Source organism: Apteryx rowi, unplaced genomic scaffold, assembly GCF_003343035.1.
Source record: "Apteryx rowi isolate R43461 unplaced genomic scaffold, aptRow1 scaffold_32, whole genome shotgun sequence".
Lineage (NCBI taxonomy): Eukaryota > Metazoa > Chordata > Aves > Apterygiformes > Apterygidae > Apteryx > Apteryx rowi.
Genome location: NW_020449641.1, coordinates 1,390,298 through 1,405,824, shown reverse-complemented (window position 1 = coordinate 1,405,824; position 15,527 = coordinate 1,390,298). Strand labels below are relative to the sequence as shown.

Sequence of the window (15,527 nt, the reverse complement as noted above, 5' to 3'; positions counted from 1 at the left end):
CCATCTCAGCAGAGCAGCCCATTAGTTGCTACAATTGTATAAATGCGTTCAGAATTTGGCACTCACCTATTTATGCTCACTTCTTTCCAGGGCAGACTGCAAATATGCACTTTGTTGAAACCAATTGCTAATTCTTAAACTGCCTGCCTGGAGCTACGATTCACAATGGGTGGCAGATGTTTGTGGTTGCAGGCCCCAAACATCTGGGATAAGCTATCTATTCCATTGACACAGGAACCCACATTTTCTTTGAAGAAGCTCCTAAGCTTTTTTCATGGATACTTGTCAGTGTAAAGCAAGCCATCAGTTTCCGTTCAGTGCTGTTCTTTCAAATTAAGTAACTCAAAGGAAGATTTACTAGATATGTCCGTGGGGTAGTTACAGTGCCAGGTTACTGTTGCCTTTATACTGTATGAGTTGGTGGAACCTGGTGCATCAATACCTGCATGCTGGCATACTGCACTAGTGCTATATCTGTCTATGTATCTATGCACATGTGCTTATAAATAGGGCTTTTTTGCAAGCCTTTAAGTTGGTTCATTTCCAGTGCTGGATAGCTAGACAGCAACAGATCAAAGTGTTGGTAAAATTGAAAATATTTTATATCTTTCAGTATCACCGTCTCTGATTTGTTTGGATGCAAGTGAAGGGCAGAAACCAGCATGCATGCTGGGGATTAAGGCAGCTTTGCTATCCTGTCTGAAAGCTCGCATATTCTAAAAGATTTTCAAAGTCTCAAAAGGGAGTGAAGTGCTTTACTGATTTTTATGTCTTTGAAAACTGCTAGTTAGTGTGCCTGGTGGAATTACCTAAATGTAGGCTGCCAGCTGTCTGCCACCAGCCAATACCACCCAGAGCATTTAAGTACTGAAGCGATAGGCCTGCAAAGATTGAGCCCTTGCTCTCACTGTGCAAACACCCATGCAAAATGACTAAGACGTGCTAATTCCATGTGACACTTGCTCCTTTAAAAGCTCACTGTGACTTCTTCCCTCCCACCTCTCCTACTCCAGGAGTACATTGGCGGTTATGCTGTAAGGAAAATAATATAGTTTCTCATTATATATCTGCAGAAGCCAGTTGCTGGGTCTTTGTGTGGCAAAAAGAAAAGAGGAAAGGAAGCAGTGCAACGTCTGTTCCTTGGCACTGTCAGTTTATACTGCTGTGCTTGAGGATTTTTTTTTTTAACTGGGGAGGGGCTGAACTATTCTCAAGATCAAGGTAAAATCAAAATAAACCAGCAACTAGCCCCATCTTTGTTAGCTCCAACCCCATAATCCAAGCGCTGCTTGGGTGAACCCTGCTGCAGTCCAGGTGGCTGGGCATGAAGTTGCTCTAGGGCAGCCCAGAGTGAAGGAAGGCCCTAAAGCAGGAGTTCAGGGAGTTTCGCGTGGTGGGTGCTTCAGGCTTTGGGTCTCACTGGTGCCAAGCTGTGCTCTTTTAAACACGATTCCTGAAGTCATATGCTATGCTTTGTCTCATCTCTGTGACCTTAGTCTGTAGCTGTGGCCCATCTTCCTTTGCTCCTGGTGTCCCTGCTGCTCTGCTATGGAATGTACATGGTTGCATATGTATATATGTGTTCCAGGGCAGGGACTGTATATTCAAGGTACTGCCTATTATATTACCTTATGAAAGGTGTTCAGCTTTTCCTAAGCACCAAGAACTTGATTCGCTAAATCCAGTTGATTTGGAGCTCTTTCTCTGTATAACTTTCTTAATGTTTCCTATTGAACCTGGTTTTCCCTTTGGTGTGTAACGTGCAACACAGATGTTGTAAAACATTGCACACTTGGAGTGTCTTTACTGAGACCAAAACTCTCACTTTTATTTTCAGCTTGCTTTGTAAATGTTTCACTGCCTCTGCTCCATGCTAGCTGTGCTCATGGAGTTACAGCTGCTATGATATCTGCTGTTATGCACAGGGTTGTGGGTTATTTGTTTTCAATTTAGTTTTGCAATTAGGAACAATCTTTTTTTACTCTAGCTGTAAGACATCAAGACTTTTTCCTGCTTGTTTCTTTAGAGTGAACCTGATCAGCTAACTTGTTTAGTTTTTGTGGAGGAAAATCAGGAATGAGATGAAAGCTGTTAAAGGTAAACAGTTCTACCAAACAAAAGAAAAGAAAAAAAACAAGAACACTTCACTTGGCCAAAGCCTTTTTTTAGATTAGATTTAGACTTTCAGATTAGATTGGAAAATGTTTCAACAGCCTGAGTCTTCTGAAAACATCATTGTTGTTGTCTGGGTGTCTCTGATGATCTTTCTGTTTTGATGTTGTCTTCATGACTGGAAGATAAATTTTATTTCTTTTGGGTTTTTTTCTTTCTTGGATAGGAAAGAATGTATTTTCACCATCGACCCATCAACTGCCAAAGATCTTGATGATGCTTTGTCCTGTAAACAACTCCCTGATGGTAAGAGATATATTTTACAAAACACTTCTCAGTGTTTATATTCAGCAGTTGACATTCGTGTATATAATTTGTCATGAAGTATTCTTTACCAAATATGAGTAGAGTAATAAACTGGTTTTTCTCCTGTTGTTTTAATTGCCTGTTTTGAGAAACCTTAGAGCAGATATCTTCAAGCTGCAGTCTGAAGATGTCTTGGTGTCAGGAAATACAGAACCAAAATGTTTTGCATGATCAGAGCTGTAATTTGGTTTGAGCAGATCTCAGCTGTCTCCTGTCGTTATGGGAGTTACAGCTGAACAGGTAATATTCCACTTTTGCACACTGAAGTCTAGCCAAACTTTGACCCTGATGACGCAATCTCTGGATAAAGGAACCCAGTTTTTTGAAGGTCACTGGCTGAATTGCTTCTTGATGTTTGTTTATGGGACTCTGGGAGTTGTCAGATGAGCCTTATAAGTTGTGTTACTCTTCTCACTGCCTTTTAAGTTTTCTGTTCTGCCTTATTTGCACTTTTATTATGCCATAAGCCAACAGAACAGAAAGGAAAGCTTCAGAAGCCAAATCTTGATGATTCTGACTTAAGGAACTTCTCTCTTGTAAGCTTGCTTTGCCATCCAAGTTCTGCTCATTTAATTTGATGAGATCCAGTAACAGACTTCGTTTAGAAATATTGGATGACTTGATTAGCACATCCCCTACTAATAAAGAAGATAGTGACTTTTTTTGTGCGCTTAGCTTTCCCTGTTCTTGTTAATCATCACAATATGATGGTATCAAAGGCATGATTCCCTGGGTTTTTTGGTTGATTTAATTCTGTGCAACATTGCTAATGAATTGTTGTGTTGTTTAGACACAGCTACAGTATAGTATTATAGGGCTGTAAAATTGATACAAAATCAGAGATGAAAGAAAATTTGAGGCCAATAAAATTATTTCTAATTATATGGTATGGTAGCAGTTCTGAGGCAAGATTAAGGGAAAATTGTGGTTCTATTCCACAGAAAATTTAAACAGTCTTCTTGAGAGTTCCTAACCTTAACTCTATTCTCCCTCTTTCCACTTTGTTTTCTGAATTATCTGTAAATTTTCAGCGGTGTTGTGCGCCCACAGTCAGAACTAAGGCATTGAAACTCTGGCTGCCGAGCCTCTGCTGATCGCATATGCTTGGGTTTTAGAAGCTACACTAAATGGGTTTGTGGTACATACATCTGCATTTTTCTCTTATCCATAAGCCATTTGGACAATGCATTCAAGGAAAGGTATCTGTTTGAACAGGAATTCTTTCTTCCTGGAGACAGCCTACAAAGCCAGTGCAGGGATATTGGTCATATTTGGGACTTGTTGGTCTATCTGTCAACTAGGGATGTGGCTGCACTCTAAAGTCTGCCTTATCGCTCAGACCCCAGCTGCAGAAAATGCTCTATTAGGCCTCTTGCTGAGATCTAAAAGGAAAGAAAGGTAATTTCACAAAAAAGATTCTCTTTACTTGTAATATTCAGTCAGGAGGATTCTAGACATTACTGGGCTGTTACTTGACTTGTAGCATGACAATCAAAAATCCACTTCTGATGCAAAGGTAGCTGGCTGCAGCAGTCTCCCACATGCACATGCCCTGACTGAACCTCTTTGAAACAAATCCCTCCCATGCAACCAAACTGAGAAAAAACAAATGGAAGAAATTAAAAAATATATATCCCTTCTGAGTGGACTTCATTCATGTTGCTGCTGTGCTCTGCCAGCCTTCCCTGCTTTGTTAGTTTTTGCTCTTCTCTGTACAGGCACAAGGTAGAGGGAGCAGCCTGTGAATGGAGGAGAAAGAAAACACTCAGGTCTTCTTGACGCATTTATTTCTGACTCATCCTTCTCTCAGGGAACTGTATCAGGCCTGTGCTGGCTTCCTGTAACCTCCAGATGAGGATTTTCCCTGCCCTTCCCTAAGCATCTGTGAAGGCCAAGGAGTATGTAGAAAGATCGTGTCAAAGCCATGCTTTCAGGAATTGTATGTATTTGTATATAGCACAGGAGTAGGTACTCTCCCAGGATACCCTGTTATTTCAAAGGCAGAGGCAGCACTTCTCTGATCCACTTATACCGGGAGGACAGAGGATGCTTCTGCAAAGATGTACTTCTGCTTGCCAGGAATAGCAGTCGGTTGGGAAAAAAAGGTAAAATGGACCAGTGCAGGCATAACTGAGCCTGACTACAGGGAGCGTTTTGCACTGAGAAGGTTTGCAGGGCTCAATTTCTCAAATAAAACAAGAACTAGAAAGTACAGGAACCTTTTTCCTCTTTCAGGTCTCCAAAATACATATTGCCAATGTAAGTGTTTTAGAAGGGACATGAAGAGACCCAGGAAGAGCAGGGAACTGTGTAATTGTCTTCCTGAGAGCAAAAGTAAAGATTTATGTGACTTGTATCCAAAGTTTATAGAATGGGAAATCTAGTTTGCATTTAGTGCTCTTGAAAGTTTGAAGTTCTTCTCAGGACCGTTATGCACATTGCCCTTTCTTCCAGATGAGCCTGAAATAAGAAAATCCAAGAAGTGTAAAAGCAGACAAGTGATTGCACCCGTAGGTGACTGTCCCAGCCCTAAGGCCTTTGTTTGCCCCCACATATCATTTTCTATGAATCATTAAGTGTTAGTCTGCTTGGAGGAGCCCTCGGTGTGTCGAAGCTCTGCCCCTTTCCTGGAGCTGCGCGTTCTCCAAGAGGCTTGTTGTTCCACCTGGGACTTCTCACACAAGACGCTCTGAGCCAGAGCCTTCTTTGAGAGATCTAATCTTTGCCCGTCGTGAGTATCATGCCCTCTACTTCTCCTTCCAGCGTGAGATATGCTATGAGAGCAGTGCCCATGCTCTGTCCCAGCACTGCCTCTGCCTTAAACCAACGAAAATCGGTCCCTTGAAAAGCCAGTTTTCTTTGCTGGTGAATGTCCCAGGGACCAGGTCTTAAATGATGGTAGAAAGAACAACCATGGAAATCCATGTTCTTTTATTTTGAAATCTCTTTATTGTTGGTTATTCTGATAAGACCTTGTGGCTCAGAAGGAAGGAAAACAGGTCTTGATGGTCTTTGTGGTTAAGAACAGTTAGGGAGGGAGCAGAGGAGTCGAGTGGAAGTGACTAGCATAAAAGGCAGGAGAGATACTGCAGGAAACCCCTCTGCATCCTTTGAGCAGACGTGACTGCCGTCTGGCCTGCTCAGCGGGGGTTCCCAAAGGGGCAGAGGAAGGAAATCTCAGTGTTGTATCTATGCTGCAACATTTGTTTAAACATTTATTTAAACTGTGAAATAAATCTGAAGCAAAGATGTCCAGTCTGGTAACTGTAATCATGTGCATCTCCATAATTAGAGCTACTGATGTCCTGCAAGGAAGTGCTTGCAGGATTTTTTTTATAGGAAGATGAGTAATAAGAGCAACATAAGAGCTGTACCGATGAAGGACTCTTCTCTATTCTCGTCCCAATGTGCTGCTATTTCAGAGGCACAGACTTCATCCAGCAATTCATGAACCTTTTCCTGATCTACACATTGTTTTGTGGGCCTCCTATAAAGGGTATTTGTTTCACATGCAGTTGGCAGTATTAGTTATATTCTTTTTTCCCCTTTCTAAGGTGTCACCTCAGAGACATAGCTGCAGAGCTTGTTGCCCAAGATGTAATATACCAGAGCTTCATCTACAAGGTACTAGATCCTCAGCCCCAGGGTATGAGCATCAAATAATATGTTTCTAGCAGAAGAAAAGTGACAGAAATGTGTGTGCACATATGTTACCTGATATGTGTGCTCTTCCCCACAGTCCTTATTTTGCATTCTTGTGGGGAAATTGGCATTTTGAGTTAGTTCATCACCATCTGCCCATTCCTGGAAGGCACTGGTCTGTGCCTAGATGGAAATTCTCTCTGAATCCCAACACTGGGGATTTCAGCCCTCAGACCCGTCCATTGCAGTTGGCAGGAGACATCCAAATCCATCTTGGAACACAAGTTCCTAGAATGCTTTCTTGCATGCATCACTCACTGTGGATCTGTTACTTTTTGGCCCACAAGAAGGTTATAGTCTTACTCGATGATTTTCTGTCTGTGGACTAGTGCAAGACTACGTGGACTACTACTATAGGTCCACCAAGTGTGGCTCAGAAAAGCAAATGTATAAAGCCATCAGCATGTGTGATTTTTTTTTTTAAATATCTGCACTTTGACTCCAAAATTTTCAGATATTTATGAATCTGGAAAGATTCAAAACCAATGCTGAGACTCCTTTGGGTTCACTTTTTTGTGTTCACTTACTTTCAAAGCAACTTTTGTTCTCAACTCTCCTCTGTTAAGGAGAGCTCCTTATGGGCTCCTCAATCTTGTGCTTACTAGAGCCACTTGATATATTTTAGAGGTACCCTGAGGATTTCTGGCTTTAAAAGTTGCTGTAGTAGCTGCAATTATTTTGACAAAGAATTGTTTTAGAGGTTAAGAGCTCAACCAGGGCTGGCAAGACGGCATCTCTCGTGAGGGCAAAGTTGTGCTAAGAGTTAACACAGATTTTATTCCAAACGTAAACCCGGTAACAAGAAATTATTATTTTTTCCATCTTTTTTGCCCATATGTAAAACACTTAAAAAAAGCATGAGCAAACCACATGTCTGGCATCCTCATATGTCAGGAGATCTCCAAAAATCAACAGCGAAAGCAGTACCCAATTCAGAAAACGTCCATCTCTGAAAGTTTGTAGCACCTATAAGAACTACAAGAAAAAAGAAACCACTCATTGCCAAAACTCCTGCTAGCAGACAGCTGAATGAGTGCGTTTCATAAGATTTTGAAGAAAAATTGTCTTTGTCCTCGAGCATTTGTTGCTAACTTATTCAAGACTGGCAGCTTCTTCCCCTTCGAAGGGTCTTATGCAACATGCAGAGAGAGATAGGGGACTATTTTCACACCTTTGCTTAGTTTTAAAACTTGGCAGTGTAACCTTTTTCAGTTTCAGCCACTGGATGGAGGGTTTACTTAAGCTGCATACTCAGGAAAAGATGGAAGGGAATTTTTTGCACAAGTAGYCCACAAACCTTTCCTGAGGGAGCTGCCCAGTAGCAGAGTGTCACTAGGAAAGGAAGCATGGGATGATTGTGGGAATAGTTGTATTTTTAATGGAGCTCGCAGTAAGATACTGCAGCAGTTGGAAACGTTTCAGGGATATATGTCTTAAGTGGGCCAGTCTGGTTTTAAGAGCATTTTATATTGCAGTCTGCTTTTGATTAAGTGTCGTGCTCCTTGTTACTGTTTAATGATAGCAGTAGGGAGGTAAGTTTGCTGTTCACATTTGTGTGTGTATTTTAATAAAAGATCGGCCCAATAAAGAATAAAAATAGGGTTATTTATGTAACAACTTTAGAAATATGAGCAAACTGTTCTCCATTTAGATGACTCAGCATAATCTTGGAGTAAAAGATGGATCTGGACTGCAGCTCGTTTCTACAGCATTTGTAGAGTTGTTTCAGGGTAGTTTGAGATTTTAAACAAGTTCATTTGAGTCAATACTCTTTTGCGATGCTTTCTGCACATATTCTAGCAAGTTACTGCAGCTAGAAGCATCTAACAGAGCGTTTCTCAGTTTCTACAAATATTGCAGAATATTTGCAGAAAACAAACCTCAGACTTTCAAGCCTGAATGTTTTCCTCCAGAATGCAAAGGTTTAAAGATTTATTTTCATTTCATCGTATATGAGCATGCCGTGTGACCTGCATGCCCAAGTGGAACCGGGCAAATTTCATACATTTGCCAAATCTCTGGGAACTATTTGCAAGTATTGTTTGGTACATATCCAGTAATGTACACAATTGATACAGTTGCGTTGTGCTTGAAAGCTACTTGCTAGTAGGCACAGAGATCGAATTTGAGAAATTTGAAGGCAGACAATCTCATCTAGTGAAATCTCAGGGTGTGACAGGAAAGGAGTTATCAAAATCACCAGGGTGTGTTTCTGAGGGCTTGTCTTACCTGTGTCCAGATGTCTTGATGCTGATTTCAAAGCAGTACTGTGGACCATACAGGCAGCATTTCTGTACATCTTTTTGTCTGTTGACTGATGACTAGCATGGCTCCCTCTGTTGTTCTGCCACTCCTGTATCCCTATGCTATTCCATAAATTAAGTAACTTAAATCTCTAGGACGAATTGTGATAGTGTAGAATAAAATGTATTGCACTTGCTGTTTGCCTTAGGTTTTTCCCTCAGTGACATCAGCTGTCTGTATTTTGGAGCAGGGTCCTATATATATACATTCATTGAATGACCTGATCAAATGGGATTTTTACAATGTGCAACCCCCAGTTTTTCCCCTTCCCTTCAAATTCCTTTACCCTGTTGGTGAATTTAAATAAAATATACCCAATGCAAACAGGATAAAAATCTCATTGTGTTTCTCTAAGCGTCATGAAAATGGTTTCTAAACAGAGAGGAGAGAGTCTCATAATGACCCAAATCCAGAAGGGAGCCGCCTTTCCCGCTTAGCAGACACGAGCAAATATACAGTGGGCTGCAGTTTTCAGAAACAGATCTGAAGAGAATGAGGATTTATGTCTCTGCTCAAGGAGCATCTTTCATACTTGGTAAAAACCAACCAACATTTTGTCAAATGGTCAAATTATCCCTTGTCTGCTACAGGCCTACTGACAATGGGGCTGCTTTTCTGAGTTCTCGTGGACACCTTAGTAGACAGCCCCTAGTGAGTGAGCTCCAAGGACTTATGCCTGGAGTACACTTGTAGAGCCCCGAAAGCCTTACAGCGTTCTCTGCCATCTCAGGTGACCCCCTRCCCTTCTGCTCCTTCTTGTCCTCATTCTTACAAAAGTTGTTTTCATTTTGCAAAGTTCTGTGCACTTACATTTTGCTTTTTAACACATGAATACTCCCTCTTCTATTCAGCTTTCTCCTTCTCGCTCCTTAAGGACTGCGGAGTAAAATTTTTTCTGCTTTAGCAGCACTGATATGGGCACTTTCAGCTAATCCATTTGGTTCCTGCAGTACAGAGTATAGGAAGAGTTTGGCATTTGGGTCTTGTTGGATTGAGTTGCTTAAGATAAACACTGAAAAATGGACTAGAGTTGGAGCAAAAGTTACATTATGAAATTACTATGCTTCCTTCTTTGTAAGTAAGTGTTTAAGATCAACACATACCAGACACAGTTTAGGGAGAAAATGACCGAAACACCACATCAATACATAAGTCAAATATAAAATGACCATAAATTACAATTTACTTAAAAAGATATATTGCAAGAGTCAAATATGGGAAAAATAAAGATAACATACAAACAGCATGATTGTGCGTAACATTTGGTCAGTTTTTCCTTTGGTATCAGACATAATTAGCTCAGCTCTCCTGTTACCTGCTGATTAGTCTAGTGCGTTTTTGTTCAGGATCTATGTTGTGTCACTAGGAAAGTGAAAAAACATATTGCAGTGATTAGAAACAGGTACATTTCTTTCCATCAAGAGTTTGTGGTTGCAGATTCTTTGAAATACGCAAATACACTCAGGTCTGTGCCAAATCCAGATCACTGCTGGGTAGTGTGCTCCCATGTAATGCTGAAGGAATTGCACCATGTACAGTACATCTTGCCTGTTGTTTTAAAGTAACACAGCATTGTCTCTGAAAACACATCACTTCCAATTTCCGAGGACATGGTTGAATGGAATCAGAGAGCCGGATTGCATCATATTTCCTTTACCAAATATTTCTCTTGAAATCAGTGAGACAACTCAATGGTATAGGGTTCTCTTCAGCTTGAATGAAGATAGAGCAGATTGCCCCAAACTAATGTAGTTGAAAGGAGAATAGACCGAGCCTAACCACCAGACATGTGTCATTAACGTAAGTGGTAAAGAGTATTAGGAGGAGATTAAAAAAAAAAAGTTTGGATTTGGTTGGAGTGTTGGTTGTTAGAATATAATTTGTTAAAGCATTTCTTGTGTATATTTTAAAGCTATTTATAAGAAGATTGGAGAGCTTTTTTTTTCTTAGCATAAATGATGAGGGTTTGATGATAATCTCAATTCATATTTATTGCAACAGAACTTTGTATCAAGTTTAGATACTTGATAAAGATCCCATCCTTCTAAAACCTTTACATTTGAAAACAGCTATCAAATGAAGATAAGACACAAAGAAAGCAGTAGGGAAAGAAGGCGTGGGATTAAAACAATGTGAATACTAAACTGTCTGTAAAGGACTAGTCTAATGAAGACTGTGGCTGTAGTACATGCAAATAGACATGCAGGTACCAATAGGATTATTCTTAAAAGTGCATTTATTTTCCTGCAATGAGAAGAGATGCTCTGGGCAAAAGCACTTCTGGATCATTGCAGTTCATAAATTCAGGACCTGGGACAATTCCACAAAGCATTTATGGATATGGACTTGAAAACAATAGTGCCCAATTGTATACTGAAGAAAATAAAAGGAAAGTATAGAATTGCCAATAAGGAATTGGGTAATGGGGCGAAGATCCAGAAATTCGTGTACAAACAGAACTAATAGCACTGGTCCTCCATCTAGGATTTCTGTTCACTGCAAAGGACCTCAGGGACCAGGAGGATCTTTAGAGAAGAAGCACAAATGACAGGTGATGATCAGATAGAGCTAGAGAAAACAGGATTTTTCAGTAAATTAAGCAGATAAGAATCAGAAGATATGTGAGGAAGATGAACTTTAAAGGGGGTACAAATGGCTAAGAATAAATTCCCACACAGTTAACTTTAGTCATGTGTTCTGTTGCATGCAGACACCAAAGATGTTATTGCTGAAGCATCATGCTTTATTATCGGCTTTCTAAAATGTCAGGATCCCTCATAAACTGGGCTATTGTTTTAACTTTAATTTATTGCAATGCAGGGGTTTAAGAACCTAGCTGAATAGGGAGAATGTCTTCTTACAGCATAAATCACTACAGTATGCAATTGTTGACTATTATGTAGTTATGCAGAAAGTGTAAAACCAGGTGCAGATAGAAATATTTTGGAAATCTTTCCAAAAATTAATAGGAAGTTGGACAGCTGAAAGTAAATTCTCAGCACCTGCCTTCTGTTCTCGAAGTTGAAATGTCAAGGCTGTTCAGTGGAAGTAACTTGTATGTGTTTGGCCTAGTACTAATTTCCAAGGTCTCTTTGAATGCCTGGGAACATTCACTCTCAGCCTAGGTTTGCTGTGTTCGGTATAGATATGACAAAAGAGGCTGACCTAGCATTAGAGAGAGGCTGATTCCTCCCCACTCCAAACCTTCATTTCAGGAACAGGATGACATCCTACACCCAAAATGATTGTAATTCATGTTGAAAGCTGCTGGGTGCCACTTCCCATCTCTTTAAATTCAAAGACTGCTGATTTCCTGATAGAGTTAGCCTCTTGAACAGGACTTGGAGTAGTAATACAAACARTTCATGACGCGAATGCCTGAAATTGTCTGTTTAACCTTCATCGCATTGGCTGGGAGCCTCGCTGTTAAGAGAGCGTTTGAGAGAGCTAATCTCAGTCTCCTTGGGTAACTTCTATCTACCAGCAAGGAGTGCTTGCTGAGCTGGCAATGTGAGTTCACAGAAGCACAGTCATCACCTCAGTGACCTGCTTGATAACTTGTCTTAGTGAAGATCTGAGAGCTTAGTGAAGAGCTGAAGATCCATGTGCCAAGCGCTTGGGAGAGACCCAAAGTAGCAAAGGTTCATGTTGAGCCTAAGTTGCAAATAGTCATCTAGATGTTCTCCCTCAGATGACCATATAGCAAGCACTGGCATTCAGTGGATAAATCAGATATATTTGAGGTTCTTACTTCCCCTTCATTTTATTCATTGCACTTGGATCTTGTGAAGAAATCAATACCACTCATAACACATCTCAGTGGAACTTGCTGTTTTGGCACCTCACAAAGTTTGCTAGGCACTTGTGCAGGCACAGAGGAAAAGAGCTTACCCTTGACCCATTGCAGTCTAAATAGATGCCAGTGTAGAAATGGGGAGAACACCTGCACAGGCAGAAGGTGGGACATAGGAATTGCTAAATAAGGAATCATTGCGTCTGGTCTCAGTCCACTGTTGCTGGCCAGATGTCAAAGAAATGGTACAATCTTCCTTTCCATCATTACACTGTCCCTCCTCAGTTGTTCCAGGCTCTGGCCTGGCCTGACATTTGCTATTAAGATACTTGTGCTCTGTTTTCATCTGTATTTCCCTGCTTATTTCTTGCTCAGCAGTGTGAACAAATCTTTGTCATGTACTTATTCTATTGGATATCATTCTCTATGTCCTTCAGTTTGCAATTCAATACTTTATCTTGTACATGCTGTGTAAATTCTGTCCTTTTAAGTATTTGGTGCATTCCTCCTCATTTGGAGAATTCCTCCTTTGTGAAAGCATCTGACTTAATGGTGCAGTGGTTACATTTGCATAGAAGAGTTCATTCTCCTCTGAGTTACTGCCTCAGGTTTGGTGGTAGTTTTCAGGACTGGCATAGGCTGTAGGTGTGTTGTGCATGGCAGCATTTCCTGTCACAAGCTGATGAAGAAGCAACACACATTTCTGGTGACCCACAGGACAGGATACTAGTGTGTTGTGTTTCTCTGCCCTGATGTTTTGATACGTTCTGTGARGTTTGGAGGCCCATCTTATGATTGGTCACCAGCTAAGATGTTTCCAGCTCATGGAAGCTGGAAGCTCAGGGACCACTACCATCACCGAAGGATCTACCCGATGTTCCTGGGAGAGGGCTGACCCTCCTGCTCTCCTGAGAGCCCAGGAACACCTCATGCTGACCACGAGCCCTCTCAGAGCATACACTTCAGAGCTATGCAGCATRGGGGAATACGTTCTTCACAGCGGCTTTAAATGCTAACCTCAGCCAAAGTATTTGAAACTGTACTTAACTGATTTGACTTGTGCTGTTTTGTGTATAAAACTCAGGGGTCTGTAATGTGCTATGTGTAAAGTGCTGGGAGAACTCATGTTATGGAGGTGTACTGACTTTGGTTTGCAGGACAAAAGGTAGCTTTTAAAGTCTATTAACAAGTGGTTTTAGAACACTGAGTGCTTAATTTATTAGCTGCTACAGACAAAAACCATATGCAATTCGTATGGAAGACCTGTGCCCAGCATTTAACTTAATAATAGATAAAGTCTCCTCATAATTCTGAAACTATTTAAAGAATTACTGATAGCTCATGGAAAACTCTGGAAAATGTTCCACTTAGAAACAGTTCCTTTCCTAGCACATATTTCTGCTTTTCATCTTCACTTGTCCTTCATTGCTAAAGGCACTTAGTGAACACGTGATTTCTGTTTTGTACCCTACCTGGAGCCAATCCCAAACTGGTTTGTAAAATCTTAGTCATTTCCATAACATTCAGTTGATACCAGAGATGAAATGACCAAAGGTCAGAGGAGTTATGAGACCTGAGTAAAACAGTGCCCTAAAAGTACAAAGCAGGCAGGAGTTATTCTGGATTTTACTCATTTATATCCCTCATTGACCTTTTAACTTAAAGGAACAAGCCAAACGGTTTGTAATGGTTTATTTTTGTGAAATGCTCTGAGTATTTCCTTGTTCTCTCAAGATCTCTGAAGGCATCACTTTGCAACATTACTGTTTGTATGGGTGGTGTCTCAGATACTTTCAGAAATGGAGGAAGTGCCAAGACTTTCAGTTTGGGAGAACTTAACCTTTGAAGATATTTTTTTCCTTGTRCTTGCATGCTGTTTCTCAGTTCAAGAATGGAGGGCAATCTCATTCTGCTAACTTTGAGGGTTGGGTCCATCTTGCAGCTGCTGAATTTGTGCAATTAAGTGAGAAAAAGCTCGACTTTCATTGTCTTTATGTTCCCACAGCCCAGTTCTTGAAGAAAAGAATGTAAACATGACCTGTAAAGGCAAAAGTGCTAAAAGATAGAAAGGAAGCAATTTTAAAAATTATGTTCTGAAAAGCGAACCAAAAGCCCAGGCCCAGCCCTTTTGCTGTTTCCAGTCTGATTCACACATTTGGAGTGGCTGGGTTGAYGTGCTCTGTGTGTGGCTGCTCCCTCTCCTTTTGCGTGGGAATATGCAGTCCAAGGAGTTGGAGCCCTGATGTTGGCTGTGTCTCCAGATGCTACAACCCCAGAAAAAAATGACTAAGCAGAGTTCAGAGAAGAGCTCAAATGTCTTGAAACCTTGGCCAGGCTGCTCCTGATGGTCTCAGAGTCTCTCTGGGTCTGGTGAGCAAAGGGAGCCAGTTCTGTGGCACCTTTCTCATGCAAACCTTTAGYACAGGGGCTTGGATAGGGACATTTTCTGCAGACCAGGCTGGCAGCAGAGCCTTGAAAGTACATGGGATCTTGTGGATCTTTACCCTTTAGAGGGACTTCTTATTTGTCTGGGCAAATAATTCCTCCCTTTTTCAAGTTGTTGCAACGTTTACTAAAGTTGTAAAGTCTCCTTTCCGGAGAGCCTGAGCCCGTCTCTGCCACCATTCAGATCTGCAAGTCTAAGAAGCGAAGGAACCACGGCTTTGTTGGAAGAGCTGCGGATCCATGTACCAGGGACTTGTCCCACTCGTCRGGCGATACAAACCTCTGGTCCCTTCGCCGGAGTCTTGTCTTAAAGTTATGTCAATGAAGAGGCTTTTTGAGAAAGACAAAAGCTAGTAATTGCTTAAAGAAAAGGAAAAGGCATAATTATGGGCATTTCAGTTGGCTAAAGGAGCATCATGTGATAACGTTAAAACTTCAGTTTCTTGGTAAACAAGTAAATGAATTCATGCTCAGTTGCACTGTGCTTTCAGAAAGCAAAATGGCCCTAGGGCACACAAGTAAAATTTAAGCACTTTCCTTGTTATTTTAAAATAAGTAAAATTAAACACACTGTCTGATTTTTCTGAACAATAGCTTGGCTTCCTGCAGTGGAAAAGGAACCTCAGCTGAGAATTAAAGCCACCCACCTTTGTCTTCAAAGACAGGCTTCAGAGCAGACACATAACTTACTCTTTCCATGGTTCTGCTTTTATTTTTGGCTTTTCCCCTCTCTTTTCTCCCCCCCCTTTTCTCTTTTCTCCCCCCCCTTTTCTCTTTCTTTTCTCCCCCCCCCTTTTCTCTTTCT

General features: G+C 41.0%; 1 protein-coding gene across 4 annotated transcripts in view; it reads left to right on the top strand.

Annotated features, from left to right (window-relative positions):
• The window catches only part of DIS3L2 (DIS3 like 3'-5' exoribonuclease 2), a 204,361-nt gene that overhangs the window by 100,102 nt on the left and 88,732 nt on the right, over positions 1-15,527 (top strand). For all 4 annotated transcript variants that reach the window (XM_026070976.1, XM_026070977.1, XM_026070975.1 and 1 more), the window contains one exon: positions 2,339-2,418. In XM_026070976.1, the coding sequence (XP_025926761.1) occupies positions 2,339-2,418 (80 nt within the window). The remainder of the gene's footprint in view (positions 1-2,338; positions 2,419-15,527) is intronic.